Genomic DNA, 25,622 nt, shown 5'->3' with positions numbered 1-25,622 from the left:
TAGCCTTCAAGAAACATCAGGGAGGTAGAGAGCCACAACAGTGCTGTTGCCTCAGTATGAATTTGAGGACTGATAGTGGCAGGAAATATGCAGGGATGGCCTTATTCTTGCATTACCCATAGTGGTTCAGTGCCCTTGGGTACAGGCCAGGAATGGGCTGGTTTACTTAGATTCATGCTTGGAACTCCAGCCAGACATGTAGACACAGCCAGCCTCTCCTAACCCCCGATCTGCCAGCTCTCAGTGGAAGAGGTTCTGTGCTATAATAGGAACACTATCAGATACAAGGACGCTCCCTGCCACAGGATCTATGGACAGCCTCATGATGTCTGGATTATGCAGGACTGTGCCAACTCCTGGGAGGCCCATTCCCACCTCCTGTGGTGCCTAACCGTGAAAACCTGCTTCCTCTCAGACTTGGCAGAGCCATTCTCCTTGCACTTGCTGCCTGGTGATAGAGCCTTGCATTGGAGCCAGTGAGGCTGTGAGAACCTGTCTTGTCCTGAGGTCCCCAGCATACTGTATGAACAGGGCACTCACAGAGCCAGTGCCACCCTGATCTTCTGACACTGTCTTCTTCCCACAGGCTCGCTGACCTCCGTGTTTGTCAGGCTTCCTTGTGGTGGTGTTGGGGTAAGTATTGCTTTAATGTGTAAATAATGTCCTGTTTGTTCTCAGAGCCCCAGTGGTCACAGAAATCATTGCCTTGCTCTCTTGAGTGGGTAATGGCTGCCAGGTGTTTTCCATAAACAGTACTATGGGGCGGGTGGAGCCATGTGGGGCTTCAAAGGAACTGAGAGCTGGGAGCATTTTTTTTTTTTTTTTTTACCAAACTCAGCCACCTTTCTTTGGGGAAGGTTGTCTGAAATTGCATCTGGAGCCTTACTCAGCCACAGCTCTTGTGTACCTCTTGTGTAGACTGTGCCTCATGGCCTGCCTCCACAGCAGCACTGTGCTCTGTTCACAGAGGCCTCTTAGGGGAGAGTGGGCCCTTCTGTGCCACTTTCTAACTTTTTCTCCAGACAGAGTTTTCTGCGCAGTGACCAGGACATTCATGGATCAGGTGACAGTTGTAAGACAGTCTCTGGTTTGCGGTGGGTGGCCTTGCATTTCTGTGATGAGGTGATATGAGCAGCTAGTCACTTGGGGAACAAACTAAGACATACACGTGGCAAAGGACTGGCTGTCAGGGCATCCAGCGCATGCATAGCCTTAGCCTCTGCTGCCAGACCAGTTCTGCTCTATTCCCGCCTCTGGCATGAAAGAGTGGGACTAAGCCTCCCGTCTGATCTTCTGACCCTCGGTCTCACTCTACCATGTTGGGCCAGCACATGGCCAGAGTTGTCCTAGCCAAACCTGTGCCGTGTTTGATCACAGATCGTAGGGTGAAGCTGAGATCTGGATTCTGTTATGGAAATGAAACAAAATTGTTTTCTTCCTGAGTCTTTACAGAAATCGCTGCTTTGAAAATTGCCCGTCAGAAAGAGAATCGATGGCATCTATTCATACTACCACCAAGCCCCCCTGGAGTTATTTTGTTTTGTATTGTAAATAGGCTGCAATCTCTTAATTCGGGGCAAATTTTTGGCCCAACTTGAAAAGATTTGGATTTGCACTTCCCTGCAGCCAGAGGGTCCTGTGCTAGACAGCATTTGTAATTTGCAAATGAAAACTAAACGCAAGCTCAGACCTGGGGGTCGAAGACAGGCAGACTCCTGCACAACCAACCCCAGATCTGAGGTGTAACAGCCATGCTGCCAGATGAGTGCAGATACATGCACAGGTGTGAGTGGAGTCCATGGGACCCAGCCTGAAGATGGGAGTTAGGATCGTCAGTCTCTTATATAGGCCCGAAGCAGCAAGACAGCCTAGACTAGGCTCTGGATTGAATGGACTCTTGGGCCTCCAATACTGCCATGGACTCAGTTTTCCTTCCACCCACCCACTGGTGTGTCAGAAAGAGCAATGCAATGCAGATGCTGTGCGAGAACTGAGGCCTGTGTAGGATGAGGCGCAGACACCAAGGTCAAGGCCCCTCTATCCCTGGAAGCAGCTTTCCATTGCTGTCTCATGTAATAGTTCTTTCAGAGTTTAAAACTCAATCTTTCTTACATCTGATAAATAAAAGTTTGAAATAGTTTTGATCTTTTTTCTCCCCCAAACCAAATAAAAGCACTTCTGTTTTGTTCACCTCATTATGTGAATTTCAAGCTAGTGAGGACCTGTGTTCTTGACTATCTCTGCTCCTGCCTGAACCCTGCCTGGGAGTGTAGTCTGAACTCTGCTGTCTTGTACCTCCTCCCTCCTGCGGATTGAGCCCCTGTTTACCAGGACTCACCCAGTTTTGCCTGTGCCATGCTCCATTGTTGGTACTCAGTTTCATTTCCCAAATGCTTCAGTGTTTCCCTTCCACCCATATCTGAACGTCCTATAAAGCACTTTTCTCTAGTTCCTATTCCACATTAGAGTCACCTGACTGAACAGGGCTGTCTCTCAGCATCACTTCCAGGGAAGCAGCTGGTGAACACAAATAGGAACAAAACAGCAGAAAAGTCTTGTCAGGTCCTAGTAGCCTGGGATCCTGCAGTGGGAATTGTCCAAAGGTTTATTCCTTTCTCCGTGCAGAAAGGGAATTGTCCGGGCTACAGACTTTACTTATGATGCTCAGAGAGGACAGTCTACAGAAAGTCCTGGAAGATGTCATGCATAGTCCCTTCCCCATGTCTTAGCTAGGCTCTTTAATAAAGCTAGCCTCTCTCCAACACTTGAGAAGGAAATAATCACTGAGCATGTAGCCTCTGGCCTGGCCTGGGCTACCCAGGACACTGCTGCCCCCTGGAGGTCACAAAGCAGCTGGAGGAGTGTCTTCTGTACTGTCACCTTTCATATTATAATGTTCCAATAGTAATGATTTGATTCTCCAGGCAAAACTGGTTTGCATAGGAACACAAGCCAGTGTCTCAGCTTTGAAGAGTGACAATGCCTCCCAGCGGGCATTCCTTTGACATTTGGGAGCTATTTGAAGAACCTAGCCCATGCTAAGTACCCCCTTAAGCAGTGTCTTCACCATATAAAGAATTTTAAATCATCTGTCTCTGAGAGTGAAGCTTGTGGAAAAGCTGGAAAGAGTTGCTCCTCCTCACTGATCAGTATCTGTCCTTTAGCAGATGGTGTTGAAGGCCCAGGCTGGAGATAGAGAGATGGTTGTAGGTCTGAATTCCCAGCTTCTTGGAGTGCTAAGAGGTGGTGTATGTGAGGATCTGGCAGTCCTCAGATCTAAGAAGTTAAACAGCTGTTAGTCAAGTAGCCCCACCCCACTCTCCTAGGCCACCACTCTGGCAAGGGCCTAAATCTCAGAGTATCTGGCCCAAGCCCCATGTAGCCTCACAGGGCACATGTGCAGGCGGTTGTTCCTGTGCCCTGGCATTGCAGCACTCTGATCCCTGCCTAGGCTCCTGTCTTGGGTTTCCCCGTACACCCAGTAGTGAGAATGTCTTGTCTTGTTCCCCAAAAACCAGACCTTAAAAATGCATTCTACTGGGCCAGCAGGATGGCTCTGCAGGTAAGGACACTTGCTTCCAAGCATGACAACCCAAGGTCAAGCCCTGAGACTGATGTAGTGAAAGGAGAGAACTGACGCCTACAAGTTGACCTCTGACCTCCACAAAAATGCATTTTAATGTTTGCATACCCATGTACGTGTACACACACACTCAGTTTTTCAAAAATTGTAGTGTGTTCCCTTTCCCCAGGCCAGTAAGTAGACAGCTGGTTAGCCTTGCTTGCTGTTTGAAGTGGAAGCTAGCAGGCCACCCAAGACAACCCTGGCAGCTCTTTCCTATGCCTCATGCCCTCATTCCACTTAACCACTCTCAGCCCATAGCAGGAGCTTGCAGTTAAATACAGCACAGAATAGAGCCACTCATTGTAGTTTCTGTTCCATTTCATTTTCTACTCCTTAATATAACTCTTAGTTTCAATTCCAGTGTGAAAAGTAAGGAAATGAGTGGCCTAGAATCCTTACTGCCAGCTCTAGGTCTGTTGGAGCAAGTGAAAGGAGAAGGATATCGCAGCGGGGATGGATGGAGCATGGTGTTTCTGGCCACTTGCTTTTGTTTCTGTGTACCGTTTTGGCATCTCTCCTAAAGAAATGTGTGATGAAGTGACAGTGACAGGATATAGCTCACTGACGAGTGTTGTTTCCACAGGTGGATAGTGACACCATATGGAATGAGGTACACTCGTCTGGGGCAGCCCGCCTGGCGGTAGGCTGCGTGGTGGAGCTGGTCTTCAAGGTGGCCACAGGAGAGCTAAAGGTCAGTCAGCACGATAGAGCTGGACGACACAAGAAAGAGTCAGTCAGCCCATTGCCCTTTCCCTCTGGTGGGGGGCTGGACAGGATTGGTGCAAGGAAGCTCCTGTCCAGGATTATGTGAACACTCCCATGCTGGAAAAAAATGTATAGTTCATGTTCTGCAGTGGATGTGTAACCCTTTACCGCTTTCCAGTTGCTGAGGGGCCTAGCAAGCTTTTGTTCCTGGAGCCCATCTCTTCAGTTATCAGCTGTATTGAAATTAAAGTGAGACATTTTCAGAGTATTCATTCTCAGATAACAACAGCATCTGGCCTAGTACACAGCAGCTGGATTCACACCGGCCTTACAACAATGTGAAACCAGCCAGGTGTGGTAGTGCACACCTGTAACCCCAGCACTTGGGGAGGCATCTCTGATGTTCAAGGCCAGCCTGGTCTGCAAAGCGAGTCTAGGACAGCCAAAGCTACACAGAAAAATCCCGTCTCAAAAAATAAAACAAAACAAAAAACTGATACTGCGAAACTGGCGGATAGACACTAGCCTTGTGTAAGACAGTGCTGAAAAGCAAGTATCTTGTGGTCATTGTGGGAAGCTGGGTAACTTCCTGCCTGTGCCAGGGCTGGCATGCGGCAGATCTTGCAGGACCAGTGCAGTGTGGACGCTGCCACCTCCCGCTTGTTATGTAGTTGCCTCACCTACAAGCTGTTCACTGAGCCAGACAGCAGTGGGAAAGCTAAGGCCCCAGGTCCCGGCACACCTAACCCTAGCAGATCATTTTTCTTAAACCCATAATACTACCACTCATGTCATAAAAAATGTCTTCCTAAGCCAGGATCACTGCCATGTGCATAGGGACAGGCAATTATGAAGTCCAAGTGCTATCACTGGCAGCTCCTGCCCACCTTGTTCCGAGGAGTGAAAGCCTTGTCAACTTGAGACGTCCGCAAGTTGGAAGGCCTGTAGTACTCTCATCATTACAAGGAAGATGGGTTCCGTGGTAGAAGAGGGTATGGCTCAGCTCACAGCGACATATGCAGTAAGGCTTCCTGGTGCTAGCCCGTACACGGCCTCACTCAGAACCACCACGACCTTGTCTTCCTTCTTCCATATTCACCATGGTGTGTTGATAGAGTGACCCTGTGTAGATTGTTCAAGCTTTCTGTGAGGATGTTCGTGGGGAATTCTCCCCTTGGGAGTTCATTTGTGCTCATGGTGGGGGCTGGTGTGTCTTCATGCCATGCTTAGCTGCTCAGCACCATCCACACAGTTGTCAGCCCAGTGCAAAAGGCAGGCAAGTCTGAGACCCCCGAAGCCGGTGCCCAAGACAGCAGAGAGAATGAGAAGTAAGTTTTCATTCAGTGCTGAGTATCAGGGGCTGCCACTTGTCTTGTGGATCTACCTCTTAGCCTTACCACTGCCTAGCCCTGAACTAAGTAGCCCGTTCACCAACCCAGCACCCTCATTAATAGTTGGCTAACCTTTTTGTGCTCAGTTAATGCTTGACCACTTCCTGGTGATGATGAGAGTCAGAGGCTTGCTTGAGTGTTTTTACAGCAGCAGCCCAGTGGTGTGCAGATGGTTCTGTAAAGTCTGAGTGCTGGGGCGTAGGCTGAGCAGCCATGCTAAACAGTGCCAGCTCTGTAGTGGTTCTTCTGGGTGGGAGTAGCCTTGAGTGCTGTGTGTGCTTTCTTTTCCCCTATAACTAAGCTTCAGTTGGCCCAAGACCAGCTCAAGGCATGACATGGACCCAGCAGCAGCCTATATGAGTACTCTTTATTTTTTTTAGGGGTTGGGGAAACAAGTTCTCATTTAGCCGAGCTAGCCTCCAGCTCACAGTGTAGCTGAGACTAGCCTCAAAGCTCCTGATCTTCCTCCTGGGGTTACAGCATGCACTACCACACCCATCTTTCTTTTTTTCTCTGTATCCATGGCTGCCACAAGGCTGCTAGTGAGCAGCAGGTAACAAGACCACCCCCAGACCCTAGCCCACACTCTTTCCAATGGCTGCAGCCCTAACCCATAGGTACTTGGAAACAGAACCAGAGGGTCTACTGTCTGTCCTCAGGTCAGGCTCTCTGACTGACTCCTTTAAAATGGAGCCACATTTCCTTTAGGCAAGGCTCAGCTAACACCATTCCCCATCCATGTCATGGGACCAGTAGCAGTGGGAACCACATCCTCCTATGGACTCTGAGTCTGATGACTGGTGTTTGCAATGACTTTCTTGTGGATAAGAAATGTCTTCCCTCACTATTTTCTACTGTCTGCTATCATCTGCAGAATGGCTTTGCTGTGGTCCGTCCCCCAGGACACCATGCTGAGGAGAGCACACCCATGTAAGTGGACATGCTGATAAATAGCGTGGGCGCCAGGGCTGGGTGAACATGTGGGCCCAGTGAGGAGCAGAGTGGCCTTGTGCATATCACCAGGGTGGGTCACTTTGCCTCCCTTGCCCACAGCCAGGGTAGATGTATGATTTGAGGGATAAGTCCTCATGCAGTTGCATGAGAAGTGTGAACACTGAGGCTTGTTGGCTTCCTTGTTGGGTTTAATAAAGAGACAGTTCAAGTGGTAGAAATGAGTACAATACCTGGGAGGCTGTGCCAGCGATGTATGTGGGAATGGTTCCGGTCTCTAGCCCACGGGAATAGTACCATTCACATATTTGATGGGTTTTACCCCCTTTTCTAACCTAAGCAATATAGTCTTCAGAGCCTTGCCCAGAGGCTGACCCACTTACAGAATCCCAAATAGCTATCTCCTAGATGATTCTAGGTCCTGTCAAATTAACCATTAACAGTGTCTGTGCGTATCTTCAGTGTTTGTGCATGTATGTGTTTATCTGATGTGTGTACATGTCTGTATATTTGTGACGTTTGCATGTGTGTTTGTGTATACCTGTGTGTTCTTTATGTCTGTAAGTGGGTGTCTTGTGGCATATATACTTATGTGTGCCTGTGTGTATATCTGGAGGGGGTGTTGTATGTGGTGGATGGATGTCTTCTGTGGTGTGTGAGCACATACATCAGTATGTAGTGCGTATCTGGAGGGTGGTATGTGTGTCTGATGGGCGGGTCTTATGTGGCACATGTGCCTGTGAATCTATGGTATATGTAGTGTGGCTCGTGTGCCAATAGTCTGTTTTCGTGTCTGTTAGTCAACCACCAGCATCAGTTGAGGTCCCCAGAAGAACCAGCTGGTCTTCACCTGAGCCCTTCAGAATCGCATAGGTCTCTGTAGACACTCTGCTGTGCATCGTGTAAAAACAGTAACTAGGCATCTCCTCTGCAGGGGGTTCTGCTACTTTAACTCCGTGGCCATTGCAGCCAAACTTCTCCAGCAGAGGCTGAATGTGAGCAAGATTCTCATTGTGGACTGGGTGAGTGATCGCCTTCCCAGGAGGCCTGGAAGAACATGGATGTCCACCTGTTTCCCCAGTTGACATCCTGACTGAGCATGGGCCTTTACTTTCATGGGCACTTAGAATCAAGAGCTGAACTTTCTGGAAACAGTCTCAGAGATCAGAGAAGTAAACACTGCACCATTAGAAGTTGTCTTCAAGACGTGGGCCAGCTAATCCTGCCAGTCATGGTCTCTGAGCTTCCAGGGTAGTGCCCACAGTAAGGGAAGCCACCATAGCTAGTCTTCAGCAGTGTCTCAAGAGGCTGGAGGATTGAAGGTCGTGTTCAGCCTTGACCTGGGGACTTGGGCCTGGGCTGCCTACTTGAGCTAGCTGAACCTTACTTCACACACATGACTGAGCCTCCATCTTCCTGAATGAGTGCAGCTTCTTACAACCCCCGTATGGAAGGCGATTCTTCTCTAAGAGTTAAGCCTAACTTGGAAAGCACCACCCTGTTCCAAGAGTAGACAGGTGTCGGGCTGTGCATGTCAGTGCCCCTTAGTCACAGTGCCTGGGTGTCACGAGCTCCAAGCAGCAGGAGCAGAGGCAGCCTGGGCTTCTGCCGTGCCTGGATCACCCCAGTCCTGACTGTGGGAAGTGGTCCCAGAACAAGATGAGTGTTCTCAAGAACTATATGAAGCCAGTGGTTCTAACTCCTAGAACCCCTTCAGTACTGATGTCTCATGACATATATTACTAAGCCTATGTCAGGTGGGGATATCATTTGGATTTCAAGCCCTTCTTCATTTCAGAAAGAAGCACTACAATGTAAACCAGGAGACAGGTCCCCTCTTGGATACAGAACAGGACCTGAGCGAGGCAGGGAAGGCAGTGAAGTTTTCTACAAACCAGAGAGCCTGTCCCTCCTGCAACCTGGCCCTTCCTTGGGGAGCAAATAGAGATGTGGGCAAAGACAGAAGTGCTCTGCACTTGGTGGCAACATAGACAGGACAGTGATGTTCTGACAACAGCTGATTGAGCCAGGGGCACACAGACAGAGTCTTCTCTTCCGAGGGCTGGGGCATGTTCCCCAGGGCCACACATGTATTAAACTGCATGATGGCAGCACACATGACACCTCTGTGACTCACTGCACCCGTGTGCTCACTCTACACAGTGTTGCTCATGGCTCCTCCTCCATCAGGAACCTGATGGATGGTGTGAGGGACACTTGAGCTTGTGAGTGCCTGGGCATCCACATCCTACACTGAACACAGATGACCCTATAGAGGGTAAAAGCTGAAGGTTCTTGAGTGTTCACCAAGTAGGAGCTGCTACCCCAAGGTACAGGGCACAGTTGGCTGGTGAGGATCCTATTTGAGGCCTTGTCCTCCCTGAGCCAGTTTTCTTGGTCTCTCAGGATGTGCACCACGGCAATGGGACCCAACAGGCCTTCTACAATGACCCCAATGTTCTCTACATGTCCCTACACCGCTATGACGATGGGAACTTCTTTCCAGGAAGTGGAGCACCAGATGAGGTATGTGGAATGTCTAAAGCTTTGGGGGCAAGCTTTGAGGGACAAGCCAGCTTAGAGCCAGGTACCGTAGCTATCTGCAGAGCAGGTGCAGGCCACACTGCCTGCCATAGAAGGTGCATCTCACACTTGTTTTAGCTCCCACTGCCCTTCCAGAAAATGCTAGCCTGGATTATGCTGTGTGTGACTTGAGCCAGAATTTTGTCTCGTGTGCGATGTGGACCTACACACCATTTCTGGTTCCATTCAGGGCAAGTGAAACATACGCACAAGGGAGGCTGCTGTGCTGTTCCTTTGGATGCTTCTCTGTACCTTGTGCATCCTTAGGTAGCATTCCCGTGTCCCTCTCTGTCCTTTTGGCATCTGGTACTATCTGATAGACCCAGGAGCACAGAGCCTGTCTTCTGAAGATGGCCCCACAATACAGAGACTCTTGTGCACACATGACAGTCTTCAGGAATGTCTCTCAGTAGTTCCTCCTAGTTCATGGCCTATGAGCAGCTGCAGTCCTGTCACAACTCCTCCAGTGACATCAGTGCCTGGCACTGAGGTGTCCAGCCTCACTGGTGAGCACATCCACAAATCCACAGGACCCATGGCTATCCCTATAGGCATGCCAGCTCAGCACACCCTAGTTCAAGTGTCATTTGTGCCAGGTCTTCTTTTCATAGGGTCAGTGACAACAGTTTCTCTCCTTGTGGCCACAGGTGGGCACAGGGCCAGGCGTGGGTTTCAATGTCAACATGGCTTTCACGGGTGGCCTCGACCCCCCCATGGGAGATGCAGAGTACCTGGCGGCCTTCAGGTGAGTACCCCATTGTCCAGCTGTAGAGACTGGTCCTTTTGAGTACAGGAGCAGCGGAGCAGGCTGGAGACCTCTGGGGCTGATCTTTGTACTGCCTCACTTCTGTTACCAGCTCCCTTCTTGTGTGAGCCGCTTTGAGTCCCAGTGGTTAAGATGGGGAGGTGATAGGGAAAAGGAGGAAAAGCTTCTGCTATGCTGGAAAGTGTTTCGTGAATCACTGGGAACTGAAGATGTAAATCGCAGAGATCTCATTTCCTGCTCATTCTTCCACAAACCCTTTGTGAAGTGAGAGAAAGTGGAAATGAATAAAGGAGAAATATTCCCTTTATTCTTAGGAAAATCAGGCATGAGTCACTTCATCCATCATTTGTGCTGCTGTGGTCCCTTAGATTGGCTGCAGGGTGGTTGCTTTTTAAAAAGCATTGACCTGTGTCATCCGTAATTCTTTTTATTTCCATCAGGCCAGAATAAAGCCATTCCTGCAGCCAACAATGGATGGCTGGGCCTGCTGCTTTCTCTTGTTTTACCATGACAGCTTTCCCCAGTTGCTGTGCAGTGTGGAGGCTCCAGGCAAGTCAGCCACAGCCCAGGAGTGGTTGCAGGGCTTGGATAGGCCTGTTGAGTCTCAAAGGACATGGTTTTTTATATTGTGGATGAGAGCGTCATTGGACCTCCATTGGGGTCTTCTCTGCCTCTTCTGTAATTCTGGTATCATGTCTTGACCTCTGTATGTATGAATTACATGTGTATAGACATGTGCCTTGTGTGCATGTAGACATGTGTACATGTGTCTTTCGTCCTTGCAGGGTACTTCTACCCGGCTTTCGGTATATCTCTATTGTGTGTGTGGTGTGTGTATGTGTGCGTGTGCCCGCCTGTGTATGCCTTTTGCTGTATGCATATATGCCTTTGAGACATAGATCTCTGTCGGTGTGAGCACATGTATGTGCATGTATACAAGTATGTGTGTCACCAACTGAGACGTGTCTGTACTCTTACATAGACTTGTCATGTCTGTAGCTGTGGTACCAGTCTCGCAGCACTTCCCAGCATCTGCTTGCTCATTTTGAAGCAGGTTCCCAGTCCCGCTTCCCATTGGAAAGGTGGTTGGGGGTCCAATGGGTGTGAGTTGACCAGGCAGTGGGCTGGTCAGTAGTTCCTAGAAGTGACAAATCCCATGTGACTAAATTACAAAGATCTACCGATCGGCTGTTGGCCAGGTACAGACGGGGATCACTCGGACCTTAGAAGCTTCAGGCTGACTGTGAACTGCCGCTCTCCTCTGATCCCTTTGGTTGGTTCTGGTGTCTGTACATGCCACTGTACATGTCTGAGCCCACATCACTTACATACTTTCCCCAAACACTGGAAGGTCTATGAAAGCTGAACCTGAGAACCAGGGGGTGTCATGCACTCACGCACTAGCCTGGTCCTCTCCTCAGCACTGGAAAAATGAAGAACCAGTGGTGTGAGAGGAAACCATTGCCCAATTAGTGGCCTTTATTTCTGAGTGGATGCTATTTGCAGGTCAGGGCCTGTGAAGGCCTCATGGTGGCTCTGGTACAGAAAGAAGATGGTACTCTTGATGACAGTAAATGGACACCCTCCACTCACATCAGTCCTTGCAGCCGGGTGACTGGGCAGGCCCTCATCCCCCAGGCCTTGCTCCCTGCCTCCTGAATTGCGCTCACTGGGGGCATTTCTTGAGTATGCCTGCAGTTCTGTGGTCCTGGGCCCTGAGTCTGACCCCTGGTGTCCCTGCCCAGGTATCTGCAGTGTCTGACCTGCCTGGCCAGCCTTTGAGGTGAGCCTTCCTTCCTTAGTCACCCTGACATCTGTTCTAACGTTTGGCAAAGTGTGTGAATGATAATCCCCTATTGAGGGCACCTTCTCAAGCTTCAGTCGCTCCTTTGAAAAGGGAAATTGCTTCAGGTTGTCTTTCTTTTTTTTTTTTATTGATTTTAATGTAAAGTAGCACTTTGAAGTTCACAATTTATAGTTCCCTGGGCATCAGGTGGGGAAAGAAGGGTCAGAGGCTCATTCCCCCTTTCTTCTCCAGTCTACCCCTTTAGAGCCCCCTTGGAACAAGGCATGCCTCAAAGGCAGCACCTTGTTCTTCAGAGCCCTCTTCTGCCAGGTCACATTTTCAGGGGATCAAGCCTCTGATGAAGAAAAGATAAGAAAATTGCCCCTAATGAGATCCAGAAATGACCGGCACTTTCTCCTCGGGCTCAGAGACTTGGAGGAGAAAAGAAACTATAATTTAAACCAGGCCTCAAGCCAGACATAGCTTTGAAGTTGGCGGAGCTCCGGCGAGCACCAGGGCCTGGGAGTCAGGGACTGATACGCTGTCCTTAGCCTCCTAGACCTGTCCTCAGTGCCAGGCCTCAGCAGTGACAGAGTCATGTGTCATCAGGAAGCTTAACAAAGATGTCAGCAGTGCTGGTGTTCTGAGTGGCATCCTTATTTTCTCACTGGGTAGACACTGGCCCCAACTGCCTTTCAGTGGACCTTGAGCCCTCATTCCATTGTACAAACTGCTGCTGTTGCTGGCTTATCCAAACAGGTATTTTGATGGTGGTGGTAAGATACCTGTGGCCCCTGTATGTGCCCACTGTAGTGGTACCAACTTCTAAACGACTCTGTGTCTGAGAAATAAGCACTTGCTGTGTGGAGATTTGGTCAAACAATTGCATACCTTTTTAAAAGTAGTTGCAATTCATTATGGTGCCCCACTGCTTCCTTGAATAGCGTTTCAATAGCAAACACAGTGGGTAGTGGTGGTTTTAGAAGTCAGTAATCAGAAGTGTAAAGCTCAGCATTGGAAGTCCAGTGAATCTGCAGCCTCTCCTGATCCCATAGAGGAACCAGAAATAAAGCTTGCAGCTCTCAAGCCACCAGGGGGCCTCAGAAGCCTCCACAGATGAGGTCCAAGCCAAGCATTATGGTGAAAAGGGCATCCCCCAAGGATGCCTGTTCACCTGGATCCTGTTAGGCTGTTGAGGGTTTCTTCCTGCTGAATAATAAGTGGCCTTTTCCTTTGGCCAGGGTAAAAGACCTAGTGTAAGGATGAAGCAGGCAGTGTGTTAGAATGGACAAGTCTAATGAATCATAAAGAGGCCTAGAGGGCTGGACTGCCTTGTTAAACAGCAACAAGCCATGACATTGAGAGGAACTGGGACTAATATGAATGTGGGCAGCGTGATCCCCAACACCTGCCTGTAGGAGGTTGAGCGGCATCAGTCCAGAGATCAGAAGGGCAGGTTGAGGTACTTAGCAGAAAATGCTCTGACTGGGGATGTTTGTAAGAACATGTTAGAGTTAGCGTTTAGTAATCCAGGAAAGATGAGTTTGATGCATTGGGACAGAACATTCTAGGTGTAAAGAAAAGAGGACCCTACTCCTGGGAGATAGGAGCTTGATCAGAGAGAAAGTCAGACCAGCCGGTTGAGGCTGAAAGAGCCTTCCATGAGCCCAAGCCTTTGACGACTTAAGGGTGCCCCCACACAGAGTCTGGTGGGGTTTTTGTTTTTGTTTTCCTGGTATAGGTAAGTGGAGGAGGTACTGAGAATTGAGGAGAAAGTAAACTCGGATTAGGGGCTGTCAGCCTAGGGGACTTGGGGGTAGGATTGCCATGGTGAGCAAGTAAAGTGGAGCATGAAAGCAGGGTATCAAGATGGAAAATGGACCTTGGTAGATTTGCTACCTGACATTGACCCCTGGGGTGGTGACAAGACTGGATTGGGGGGACACATCTGGTGGCCCCCAGATGTGGCACCCATCAGCCTGGATTGAGCTAAAGACATGAGTTCAGTAGCTCTCCCCAGATGATACTGTGAGGATCCCAAAGCACAGGAGCTGGGAACCACTTCTGTCGTGTGGGAACCTAGTTGTTGAGGCACTAACTGCAGTCAGAGTGTATTTCAGAGATGCCTCCATGACCATTCTGCCCTCTCATAAGACACAGGATTGTGCGGCTGTGAATCCCTAGAATGTGCCTGGTACTGGCCTTCTCATGTGGCTAGCAATGAACAGTTCCTCTGTGAGATACAATTTGGGCCTGCATTCCTGCTTGGAGCACCAGTCCCACTTTCACCAAGCAAGCAACAGTGCAGAAAGATGTGGCGTGTGTCCTCTGTGCTGTGTGTATGCATAAGAGCCCACATGCCACAGGCTGCAGAGGTGGGGTGGTTGTGAAAGCAGGGCCCAGAACGATACTGGTAATGAAGGTTCCTGAAGCTATGGGAGAGACACTTATCACACAACGCACAGCACACATAGGACCATTCCGCATACTGTGGTCACCCTCAGAGAAGCCTGCAGCCGCTCAACCTTGCTGCTGTATTGTGCATCTGAGTACCTGCGGGGACCTCATTCTCTCTCCACAGCAAGGGATAAACTGTGGTCACACTGCCAGCCTTCTTAGGGGTCTGCTCATTTTGACTCATTTCTCCTTCCTCTAAGCAGATGGTAAATTGATCTGCTTTCTTGAGAAGCTTCGCCTCCCCGTCCCCAATCTCAACAGACACAAATATACACAAACTCACGAAAGGATGGAGGGGAAGCCCACAGCAAATATTTGACATGTTTCAGAAACTAGGTTGATGATTCAAAATTTATTTTGGGAGGTAAAAAATGTGAACTCAGTGTCCCATTTTCTTTCAACACCAGTTGAATAGCAGCATTCTTTGAGATACCTTCCTGCAGGGTGGCGGCTAGGAGGTACATCTTCATACAGCAGGGGCCACCCAGCTGATACATAAAGTTTAAAAGATAAGTGTCTCAACAAGGAGCAGAGACATTCCTGTGGTGTTATATCACATATGGGCGCCTCTAACCCTACTTTACATTCATCGCCATTTGTCCCAGCTTCTGCACATTTTCAAAGTCAGCCGAGAAGACAAGCCTGGGACATTCAAAGACTGCGTCTGCTGACACCCACCGCTGCTTCTGCTTGGGGCCTTCTGGCTCCAGCTTAGGTAGTAGCTTACACTTGTTTTTGGTTGGCTTCTTGACCATAACACACAGCACATATAAGCATCAATACTCTTGGCGTGAGCTCCTTTTAATAATGGTTTTAGCAGAACTTCTTTGGAGGAGATACTACCCTGAAGTCAGGGGAACTGGCAGCCATGGTGCAATGTACATTTAAATAAGTAGCTCAGCTGTACTTCAAAGCTAAGAGCCAAAGCCCACTGTATACACTTTCTGGAGTCCTTAGCAAATGGCACAGTTGGCATAAACAGCCAAGGTTTTACTTGAAAAGAAATTGGCTTGGCTCTAAAATCCCTGTTAAACCCTGATAGGTTCTGTTATTCTTTTAAGATAGGAGTTCTGTGACAATATCTTCATTGAATAGTTAGTTAAGATGTGGTCATCTTTGGTATGATGCTATGACAGTCACTGTCCACACATCTTGTCAGGTCAGTGTCCTACACCTGCAGGGAAGACCCAAGACCTCAGAGAGGCCTGACGAGCATGGCCTGGGGAGAAAAGCCCACACTGCAATGATGTTAGTCAGTATCAGCACATAGAAGCTGGAGAAGCTAATGCCATTCTCTACCCTGTTTCTGACCACTGTGACAGGTTTCTAGGCTAATTCCAGTGTGTGTACTGGGTAGATGCTCAGCTTAAACGTTTTGTACCAATGAAATGAGTCTGGTATGCCTTTTTTTGCAGCAGGGCACAATGACAGCTCTGTAGTCTGAAGCTGAGCTCCTTCTCTGAAGAGCAGGACATAAGCCATGCAGATAAGTCCAGGGCAAAGATCATAGCCATAGCCCCTGTGTAGAATTCACCAGTTTGCATCTTTCCTCATCATCTGTGCCTGATGCTTTTATATCATAAGGCATCTGTAGCTTGTCTTACCCATGTGGCCTCAAGACTGAAAGATTTCCTGCCAGACTTTTTCAGAAAGTATGTGGCCTTATCTGTGGTTACCTGGATGTGTCCTGCACTCTAACAGTGGTCCACAAAGCCCCCACGGTGAAGACTGGCATCGGAAAGTCCCTTTAGCTTAAAACAAATAATTCCAGGAGACACTAGACTGTGTACAACATCCAGAGCAACAGAAGCCCAACCCCTCCATAGTTGCCCAGCTTTGGTTTGGAATACATGTCCAGGCTCCAGTTACCTGGTTGAACTTGGTATGTTGTTTAATAGTCTTCTCTATACCAAACAGAGCCAAGCTAACTGAAGTAGCATGTAAGGTCATACCACTCCACTCTGCCTTTCCCTGTCTGAGCTGTCCCTGAGAGCTCCGATTCAGACAGTGTTCTACCACCCTGAAGTCAGGGGAACTTGCAGCCAATGTGCAACCTGTAATCCTTCCTGACTTGGTCCAGTTACATTCAGAGTGTCTTTAGTGATACTCTTGCTAATTTTGATAGGGAGTTTTACTAGCTAGGAGAGGTTGAAGGAGAAAATGGAGTTGTTGAGCACTCTTTGGGCACTTTGAGTGTATGGCAATAAGAAGAACCATCTCCTGGTGCATCTGTCCCCTCCTGCGGACTTCTGCATGCACACGGTTTATAAAGGCCCACCACATGTGCTAGAAAGGCTGTAAGACACAGTTGTCTTCTAGGTTGGACAGATAGGAGGGGTGGCTTCACGAACAGGCAGCCCAGAAAGATGCAAAGGGCCCCAGCAGGTTCACAGCCCTACCTGTACAGTCACATGACCAGACAACACAGTTACCTTCCTAATCTGCTCCAGGAGCCCAGAACACTCTTGCTGGAGCTACGGGAACAAGTTCCTCCCTCTCAGGGTCCCTGCTGGCTCCCAGAGAGACACTGAAAGTTGGTGTTGGCCATTCTTCATCTAATGAAGCAACCTCTGAGGATGCTTGAAGCCTTGTCGTCTCCTGGGTCAGTTCCAGGACTGTTTGTGGCCCTGCACCCCAGCTTGGCCATGGCTGACGGGTTTTGTGCTGAGAGGTGCAGTGACTTGGCCATTGAAGTACTCAGGGTATTCATGTTTTACACAGTTCTCTTAACTGTGGCTTCAGTTTCCCCTTTTGCCCTTCTAGGAATCTTCTCTTCAACGGACTCTCACCTGCACAGACGGCCGCTGACTGTGGGCGCAGCGCACTGTGAGGGGTGGGAAGCCCGTGTGGACCGCACCTCAGCAGGGCTGCGGAAAGCCAGCCAGGGCCCTTGTGTCTGGTCAGCGACACAGTTGCTAGTTAGTCTGCATTGCTGGGACAAAGGCAGCCTAAGGAAGGCAGGGTTTATTTTGGCTCACAGTTCAAGGGTGTCATGGCCAGAAAGCCAGCAGCAGGAGCTAGAGGCAGGAGCTCACATTGCATTTACAGTCAGGAAGCAGGGAACAGGGGTGTGGAGGTGAGCAGATGTCAGCTTGCTTGGCAGTCCAGGACCCCAACCCATGGAATGGTGTCAGCCTCATTTAACATTGGTCTCTGTACCTTAGTCCAGTAGCTAACTTTATGTAGATAATCCATTATGGGCGTGCTCAGTGGATTTTATCCAAGATGGTTCTAGATTTTGTTGGGTTGGCATCAGTAGTAACCATCTTAGTGTGCCTTTCTTAGACGAGAGCCCTAAAAAGCGTGTTCTTTTGTTGTGGGGAAGGTAGCTGAGCTGGTAAGCCATGCTAAAGTTTGGGAGAGGCCAGAAGGGGCATTTCCATTGAGTCCCTTCCAATTCAGCTCAAACAGTGCATTTGACAGCTACTGTCTTCCACATGCCATGTCCTTTACAGACCCAGTGATGCTTTCTCTTGCCCTTTACAGAACGGTGGTCATGCCAATCGCAAATGAGTTTGCCCCAGATATGGTACTGGTGTCATCAGGCTTCGATGCTGTGGAGGGCCACCCCACACCTCTTGGAGGGTACAATCTCTCTGCCAAATGTAAGTCGCCAGAGTTTCGCTTCCCCGCCTTCATGTCTGCCATCCCACTATTGTTTGTGTTCTGTGTGAGGCAGTAGGAGGGACATCACCTGTAGCTCTCAATGCAGAATGACAGTGTGCTAAAACAGCCATCAGCAAGCCCTGAGCAGCAGGAGGCTGAGAGTTGAAAGCCACAATCTCTACTCTTAGGACAGAAACTCGAAGGAGCATCAAGTTCACAGGACATGCAGCAGGTTCTGTCAGCCATGCTGACAGCATAAGCTCCTTCTCCAAGTATCAGGATGGGGCCCCCCGTCCTACCTGGCTGACGTGTGCTTGGTGCCGAGGTCTGTTCTCTGCTAGAGCTGCTGCACTTCTCCAAGGAAGAACCTGCTGGCAGTGTCTGTGGCCCCCACTTCTGCTCTGCTGCAGCACATGGAAAAGATAGGAAAGGCCTCCGGGCTGTAACACCATGCGCCACACAATGGCCTGGCTGTTTCTCACCCATCTGTGGTGACCAAAGGCTATAAGGAGCCTAAGGTCCTGAAGCCTGGCTCTTGTGCCTTGCTCAATCAAGGCCCAGGTACCTTGGATCTGTTCTCTCCTCTCTTCCCATCAGCACATCTAGTCACAGAGATAGCCTGTCTCACCTTCACCAGGGAGCGTGTGAAATCAGCAAGGGGATTATGAGACAGGACATGGCCTTCGGGGTGTCAGTACCTCTCTGAGCCCACTGCTCTTGCTGTGAGGTCCAGACAGCGGCCAGAGATTGCCCACCATGCATCATAGTCTCAGTTACTACATTCCAAGCTGCAGCCCAAAGCCACTATCAGTGTTTCCATCAGACACACCTTGGCTTGCCATCAGTATCTGCCCATGAGCTCCTCATAGCAGGCAAGGTACAGCCTAGTGCAGATCTGAATCTGGTCCGGTGAGTGGGTTGGTGGAAGCCTCTGGTTTATTAGGGCTTTCCCAGTGCCTAGCCTATGTTAGCCTGTCTGGCTGTGCATGGTATCCCCATGCCTACCAAGTGAGTGGGGCCTGTGAACACAGAGAAGACTCTGTGAGCCCTCGATGGAAGCAGATGCCCAGACACACGGATGTGGGAAAGCTCTCTGGCCACACACAGCATTGGTGTAAGCACGCCCCTTTCCACTTGCATATGAATGCACAGAGCGCACCAGGTACCCAGGAAGGCAGGCAGTGCAGAACCAAAATGCAGACTCAGTAGCATGAAGACGCAATCCAAAAGCCAAACTAGTGAGCGTGTTCAGCTGGCCTCAGCTACGTGAGATGCCTTCTCGGCCCTGGTCTAGGAGGTGCGTGGGGTTTCTAGAGTGCTCCACTCACATGTCCCTCTGCCTTCGCAGGTTTCGGGTACTTGACAAAGCAGCTGATGGGCTTAGCTGGTGGCCGAATTGTGCTGGCCCTCGAGGGAGGCCATGACCTGACAGCCATCTGCGATGCTTCCGAAGCCTGTGTTTCTGCTCTGCTGGGAAATGAGGTATGGAGTCTTCGAAGCCCTGCGGAATGTGCCACACCACAGGCACAAGGCTTCTGCCAAGGGCTCAGATGGTGGAGGGCACAAGTCTCTCACCTGGGCGGACAGTTCACCTGGCGTTGGCTGCAGCTGTTCCCCGCCCCATGTAGTAGGTATGACTGTGGCTAAGAGATGAGCAGAAGGGACGCCAAGCAGGCCCAAGACTCAGAGGTGCTTGCTGTAGCATGTCCTCCCTTCCTGTGTCAGTCATGTCAAGGATAATGTGGCCGGTCTTCATGTTACTCTTCAGGTCTCCAGTATGAACAGGCTTCTCTAGGAACATGGGTAGTAGTGTCAGCATGCTCAGGACTAGGCAACCATTTGCCTTCAGCATTCAGGAATGATGCTTAGGTTAGGGCTTTATACTGCCCCACTGGTGCCGCAGGACAGGGTCCGGACGGTTGCCTGCAGAGTCTTTAAGACAGTAATCAAATAAAGCTTTTGAGGGCTAGAGTGAACACCAGGTAAGTTCCCTTCCCATGTGCCCGATGAACCGGTGTTGACATTCCTAGCTCCTTATGTGCATAGCTGAGCCCAGCAGAGACCTACTACAGCTGCAGGCTAGGAGGAAGATGAAGTTGTCACATAACCCTAGGTGCCGCTAGTGCATGTGGTAAAATTGGCACATAACTCCTTTGAAGAATTTCCAAATCTGTATCTAAGTCAGTGGTTCTCACCCTTCCTAATGCTGTACTACAGGCACCCTTTAATACAGTTCCTCAGGTTGTGGTGACCCCTAGCCATAAAGTTATTTTTACTGCTACTGTAATTGTGCTACTGCTATGAATCATGATGTAAATCCCTGTAGTTTCCGATAAGTCATAGGCGACCCCTGTGACACAGTCATTTGACCCCCAGAGGGGTTGCAGCCCACAGGTTGAGAACTGCTGGACCAGGCTCATCTGCCTACTGTGGGTATTTGTTACCCAGTGTATATGATTCTTGTTTCATAGGGCCTGCTCAAATGGTGCCCCCTTGGGTGTTGTTTAGGTGCTAGGAAGGAGCCAGCCAGGGGTGGGGAGCTCAGTGCTGGAGCCTGTGTCCCAGGGACTGCTAGGTCTGGACCTTCAGGTAGCTCAGACCAGCCTCGAGTGTCACATACGAGTATCTCATCCTCTGGGTTATAGTTGCACGTGGGTCAGCAGCCGAGACCTGTGGCCCTGCTGCACCTGCTCTCTGTGGCTTCTGAAGCGGCTGGCCCACATGAACACATCAGGAGTTCTCAGGCCGTCCCCACCCTAGAGGCTGTTAAAGAAGACCCTCTCCGACCTGGCTGGCTAACACCTGTGAGCTCAGGGTTGGGCCAGGCGACACATAGTTCAGGGTTGCTCTTGAGCACAGCTGAGGCCCTGAGTGGGTGAGGGGGTGTCACAAGCCCACGGGGCGCCACACAGCCATAGTTAAATACATGGCCCTGTGATCTGCTCTGCAGGTTTCAGTCTAGAAAGCACAAGATAGGAAGTCAGAGTGAGAACTGCTTTGATGTGTGTGGGTGTAAGCCTCTGAGCCAAAATGCATACTCCTTTGTATTTATTTACTATTTTCGGTATGGACCCCATAACAAGAGAAGCCCTACTAGTCACACCTGGCTTCAACCTCTGCCCCTATGCCACCAGTGGGATGTTCATTTATCAGAGGACGTGGCTGTACACCTTAGCCAAGTTTTTCCATGAGGCCCTGAGTATACTGACCGGGCACTGAGCTCTCCTCCCTTGTCCCATGAGTGCCAAGTTTTCCTGCCATCCTTTGCAGCCAGCATGAGGGGAAAACATCCAAACCCAACAGAGGACGGCTGCTTGAGGGGCAGGTCTGTGACTTCAGTCAGCCACGAGTGTCCATAGTTACTGGGGAGGAGAAAAGCAGGGGTCTTGCTCTGTGTTCCCCAACTCTTCCTGCCCAGCAAAGCTTGCTCCCATTGGCTTCCCTGTAATCCTAAGTGTGAAAGGACCACCACATTAATTGGCATTATTTCTCAGGATGTGTTTCATATGTACATAGGTCTCCACAACATTCACCTTTAGACATTGTCTCTTACTGGGAAGACAGGAGAGGGAGCACACAGGTACTTTCCGACTGTGTGGCTTCTGGCGGAAGGGCAGTGGGGGCCAGATGCTCACAGCTGGGCTCACAGCACTGGCACGGTGGCAGCTTGCAGCTGTGCTCAGTGCTACAGGGAGCCTAAAGATGGCGGCCAAGCTCAGTGCTACGGGAAGCCTAGAGATGGCGGCCAGGCTCAGTGCTACGGGAAGCCTAGAGATGGCGGCCAGGCCTCGGTTCCCTACAGCACGCTGGGATCCTGACCCCACTGTGAGGTGCCGGGAACTGGAGGTCAGGAGCATAAGCGCTGGCCAGGTGTCTGTGGCTCTGTGGAGGCCTGTTGTGCACCTCGGCATGGAATTACCTGGCTATCCCAGGACAAGAGGGAGGCTAAACAGTGTGAAAGGACAGAGGGTACCAAAGGCAGGGGACTAGGCAACAGCCTAGTTCAAAAAGCCAGGATGCAGCAGAGAAGGAACCAGGGAGAGGACACATGCATACAGGATCTGTCTGAATCCCAGTGCTTCAGCCAGCCTGCAGCTGATGGTTCCACTCTGAAGAAGGTGGGAAGAGATAGCCAGAGCTATGCTCCGTGACCACATATTGAAGGAAGCTTGAGATGAGATACTCAGAAAAGAGACCAGCTGCAAGCGCAGCCCTGACCACATCAGGCAGGTACCAAAAACTGGGGTATTTCAACCAACAAGACCATAGAGGAGCGGAGCAGGAGGCTAAGGTGGCTTAGAGAGAAGAACACAGAGCCTCAGCCCAGGCTCAGAATCAGATCATCAGGAAGTTAGGTACTACTGAGCTAGCCATGTTTTGCTCATGGCCCGTGGAAAGGAAGGGGGCCTGTCACTCATAGTTGTGAGGAGGCATTGAGAAATGGGGCTCTAGGGGACACACACCCACACAGGACACTGCTGTTGAAGCAGGCCCTGGGCTCCACATACTGCACCTCAACCCCCAACCCCAAACCTAGAGTTTGTAGGAACCTACAAACGAAGCTGCATGTCTTAGAGGAAAATGGGACTCAAAGCAGATACTTGGAGATGCTTACTGAGTGTAACCATCTGCATCTAAGCACTACAGAATAGTAAATTATGTAGAAGTCTCCGAATCCAGGAAAAGTAGCTGGTTTGGCCTGGGGCCATTTCCTCCGCTTGGTACTCTTAGGTGTAACATGCATGAGCCACCTCTGCAAGTGTCACAAACAAGAGAGCGAGATACAGGCCATAGCATTACAGGGCCGACAGGCTGGCATCTCTGGTCAAGAATAGAGAACTATGCTCTGTGTCTACTACATGAGGGAGCTATCAGTGAAAGCTAGCCATCATGCCACCCCCTCAGGCTACATGCCAGTGGCAAACCTGAGAGAGCAGCTGGGGCTCAGGCTAAGGCCCACACGTGTGTCACTGGAGCAGTCATACAGATTGCAGGCAAGCTGCACCCAAAAAGTAGGATCTAGACCCACAGTACCAGGAGAAGGTCATCCAGCGGGACTGGCTCTGAAGTGTCCCTGTGCAGGTTCACAGCAACTACTGGGGGCTCTGAGCCAGTGGAGCAGAGTACCATCCCGACAGTCGTCCCTCGTCACAGACTGTTCATTTTAATCTCAGATGTCCTTCTCTTGTTTGTGGGTACCCTGGGTGAAATCCTGTGCCTTTGGAATGCCCAGACCATTTCTTACCCTTTGCCATAGTTAAAATGTGACTGGTGTGTGTCATCAGCCCTTGCTCAAGTGGTAAGACTCTCAGTGCTAGAAACTGTGAGTTACAATAGAGAAGTTGGCTTTCACTCAGGCCTGTTGTAGCTCATATGTTTGCTCTTCTGACCAAAAAGTTTTTGCTAAACCATCAGAAAACAGGAAGCACTAGTTTTATCAAGGGCTCTATAAAAAAAAATCTCACTGATGCACAAAAGTTGGACAAGTCCTACTCTGCCACCTTTGGTAAGGGTGGATAGACTGTGTGTTAGGCAATTTGGCAGGTGCATGCTGGCCAGCCAGATGTGGATAGTGGTGGCCTGCAGGTAGCTCCACTGCCAGAGGAGACCCTGAGTGGCCAGGTGCACAGCTCAGGGCATCTGCGCTGTGCTGTGGGTGTCTCTAAGGATTAGCATGGCTGCAGAAGCCAGTTCAGAGTAGTTCTACTCACAGCCCCAGTCAAAGTCACGACAAGATGTGCATGCTGCTGTGTGGAGCCCTCTGTGAATACCTGTCCATATTCCCAAGGCCATCCATAGTGCACAGCCAGGCTTGAGGACTCCCAGGGCCTTCCACAGAGGTCGGGGCAGGAGTGGTGGCAAAGGCCATTGCTCCTGTGAGAGATGTTCTGAAGGCTAGCATGTGTTCATATTCCTGTGACTTTTCAGGGTTCAGTGTCCCGTATCATTTCCAGCCCAATCCCAGGGCTGGAAGATGTTCAGAAGAACATGAAATGAGTTGTTTAAAGGGTTCATTCCTCAGTCCAGCCTCTTGTCGTGTTCAGATTCCTGTGCTGTAAGACACAAATGTGGAAAGGCTTGGCAACAATGAAAAGCAACTGTGCATGTGTGTGGCTTCCACTGAGGGCCACTGCTTGTCAGGCTGTTTCCACATTACACACAAGGACCCTGTGAGCTTTCACACACTTACATGCACACTTTATTTCAGACAGTGGCTTTTATCCTACACATTCATCTGCTACTTGTATCTGGTCCCTTCCTTCCTCTGTCCAATTGGTGTGCCCCACTGGCCAATATGATGGTATTGCACCTTCATGAGAGCTCCCCAACTTGACGATGACCAGTCTGTCTGGAATGCAGGACACAGGTTAGAACATTTTTAGTCCTATTGGTGGTGTGTGTGTGTGTGTGTGTGTGTGTGTGTGTGTGTGTGTGTAAGACTCTCGAAACTTACCCATCCAGTTCTGAAGATTTCACATCTTCATGGGAAAGATCTGAATCCACAAGTGACCACTTGATCACATATATACACTTAAGGCCCTGCTATGTTACCAACAGTTTCTGACATTGAGCTAGCTACCTTCTTTGCCAGCCAGGGCGGGCCTGTGTTACTCTTGTCGCATAGAGGGGTTAGACCTCCAGCTTCTCAGAGAAGCGGGTAACAATCCAGAGGAACAGGTCTGGGGAATAGCATCTGCTGGCCCTGGGCTGTGCATGCCCTCGGAGACTAGGGCATGATCTTCTAGACTGAGCTTCCGGGTCTGGTAGAGGGCCAGGCCGAGACCCAAGGAAACACATCCTTAGCCAGAGGAGAGAGCTGAAGCCATACGCAAATGATTTCCTCAGTGTGGAAATGAAACTAATGGCAAGAGGGGTCATTGGATGAGAGCAGGAGTCCTCAGGAGGCAGCTTGTGTTTCTGGGTATGGGGTCAGACACAAGAGCTGAGGATACCTTCTTCCTTGGGAGTAAGAGAAAGGAATGGTCTGACTTGGGGGTAGGAGGATGAGAAAATTCTCAGACTGAAACCAGTTAGGCTTGTGGCCATAAGCTCACCAAGAGCCCACAGACCTGGACTTGTGCTGTTAGAGGAGTTGGTAGCCAGAGAAAAGGGATCTAGTGACCCTTCATTGTTAGAACCTGCTTATGGTGGAAGTTTAGGACCTCCTGCCTGGGCCCGGAGGGTGATGTTCTGAAAGGCACAGGCTCAAGTCTCCCTAAAGCCAGGACAGAGCAAGAGCTTTAGAGTGTTGTGGCCTCTTGTGCTTCACCTCAAGTGAGTCTGCGCCCTTAAAGCTGTCACACCCTGTGACTGCCGGCTGGTTCTGAGTTCCAAGACTCCAGCAAAAGGTTTACTCAGACATCGACAGAGGACCCTGCTAATACAAGCCTGGCAGGTGAAGCCAGCACTCCACAGGAGACTGCTGTCTCTTACTCTCCCTCAGGAGGACAAAGCAGGTGACCCTCACACAGCACCAAATCAGAGCGTGAACCAGGCAGTGTTCCAGCAGCCTCCAGGGTGTTGGGTTCTTGGTAACTCCAGAAAGCAGACAGGGCCGTTTCCTGTGGGTTAGGTGTGAATCCAGAGCAAGGTAATAGTGGTGCATGCCTTTAATCCCATCACTCTGGAGGCAGAGGCAGGCAGACCTCTGTGAGTTCAAGGAAAGCCAAGGCTGGCTATGCAGAGAAACCCTGTCTCGAAACAAAGTGTAAATCCAGAGCCCAGAGCAAGAAGAAGGGGCAGAAGGAAACT

The 25,622-nt window shown here is 50.1% G+C and overlaps 1 protein-coding gene across 11 annotated transcripts in view; it reads left to right on the top strand.

Moving 5' to 3' along the window:
- Hdac4 (histone deacetylase 4) overlaps window positions 1-25,622 on the top strand; it is a 260,524-nt gene that overhangs the window by 222,111 nt on the left and 12,791 nt on the right. For all 11 annotated transcript variants that reach the window (XM_060368864.1, XM_060368871.1, XM_060368867.1 and 8 more), the window contains 8 exons: window positions 587-633; window positions 4,209-4,316; window positions 6,596-6,651; window positions 7,607-7,694; window positions 9,079-9,198; window positions 9,903-10,000; window positions 17,751-17,869; window positions 19,219-19,352. In XM_060368864.1, coding sequence (XP_060224847.1) covers window positions 587-633; window positions 4,209-4,316; window positions 6,596-6,651; window positions 7,607-7,694; window positions 9,079-9,198; window positions 9,903-10,000; window positions 17,751-17,869; window positions 19,219-19,352 — 770 coding nt within the window. The remainder of the gene's footprint in view (window positions 1-586; window positions 634-4,208; window positions 4,317-6,595; window positions 6,652-7,606; window positions 7,695-9,078; window positions 9,199-9,902; window positions 10,001-17,750; window positions 17,870-19,218; window positions 19,353-25,622) is intronic.

Source organism: Meriones unguiculatus, chromosome 15, assembly GCF_030254825.1.
Source record: "Meriones unguiculatus strain TT.TT164.6M chromosome 15, Bangor_MerUng_6.1, whole genome shotgun sequence".
NCBI classification, from domain to species: domain Eukaryota; kingdom Metazoa; phylum Chordata; class Mammalia; order Rodentia; family Muridae; genus Meriones; species Meriones unguiculatus.
Note: the sequence above shows the minus strand (reverse complement) of the source record. Positions and strands in the feature narration are given on the sequence as shown.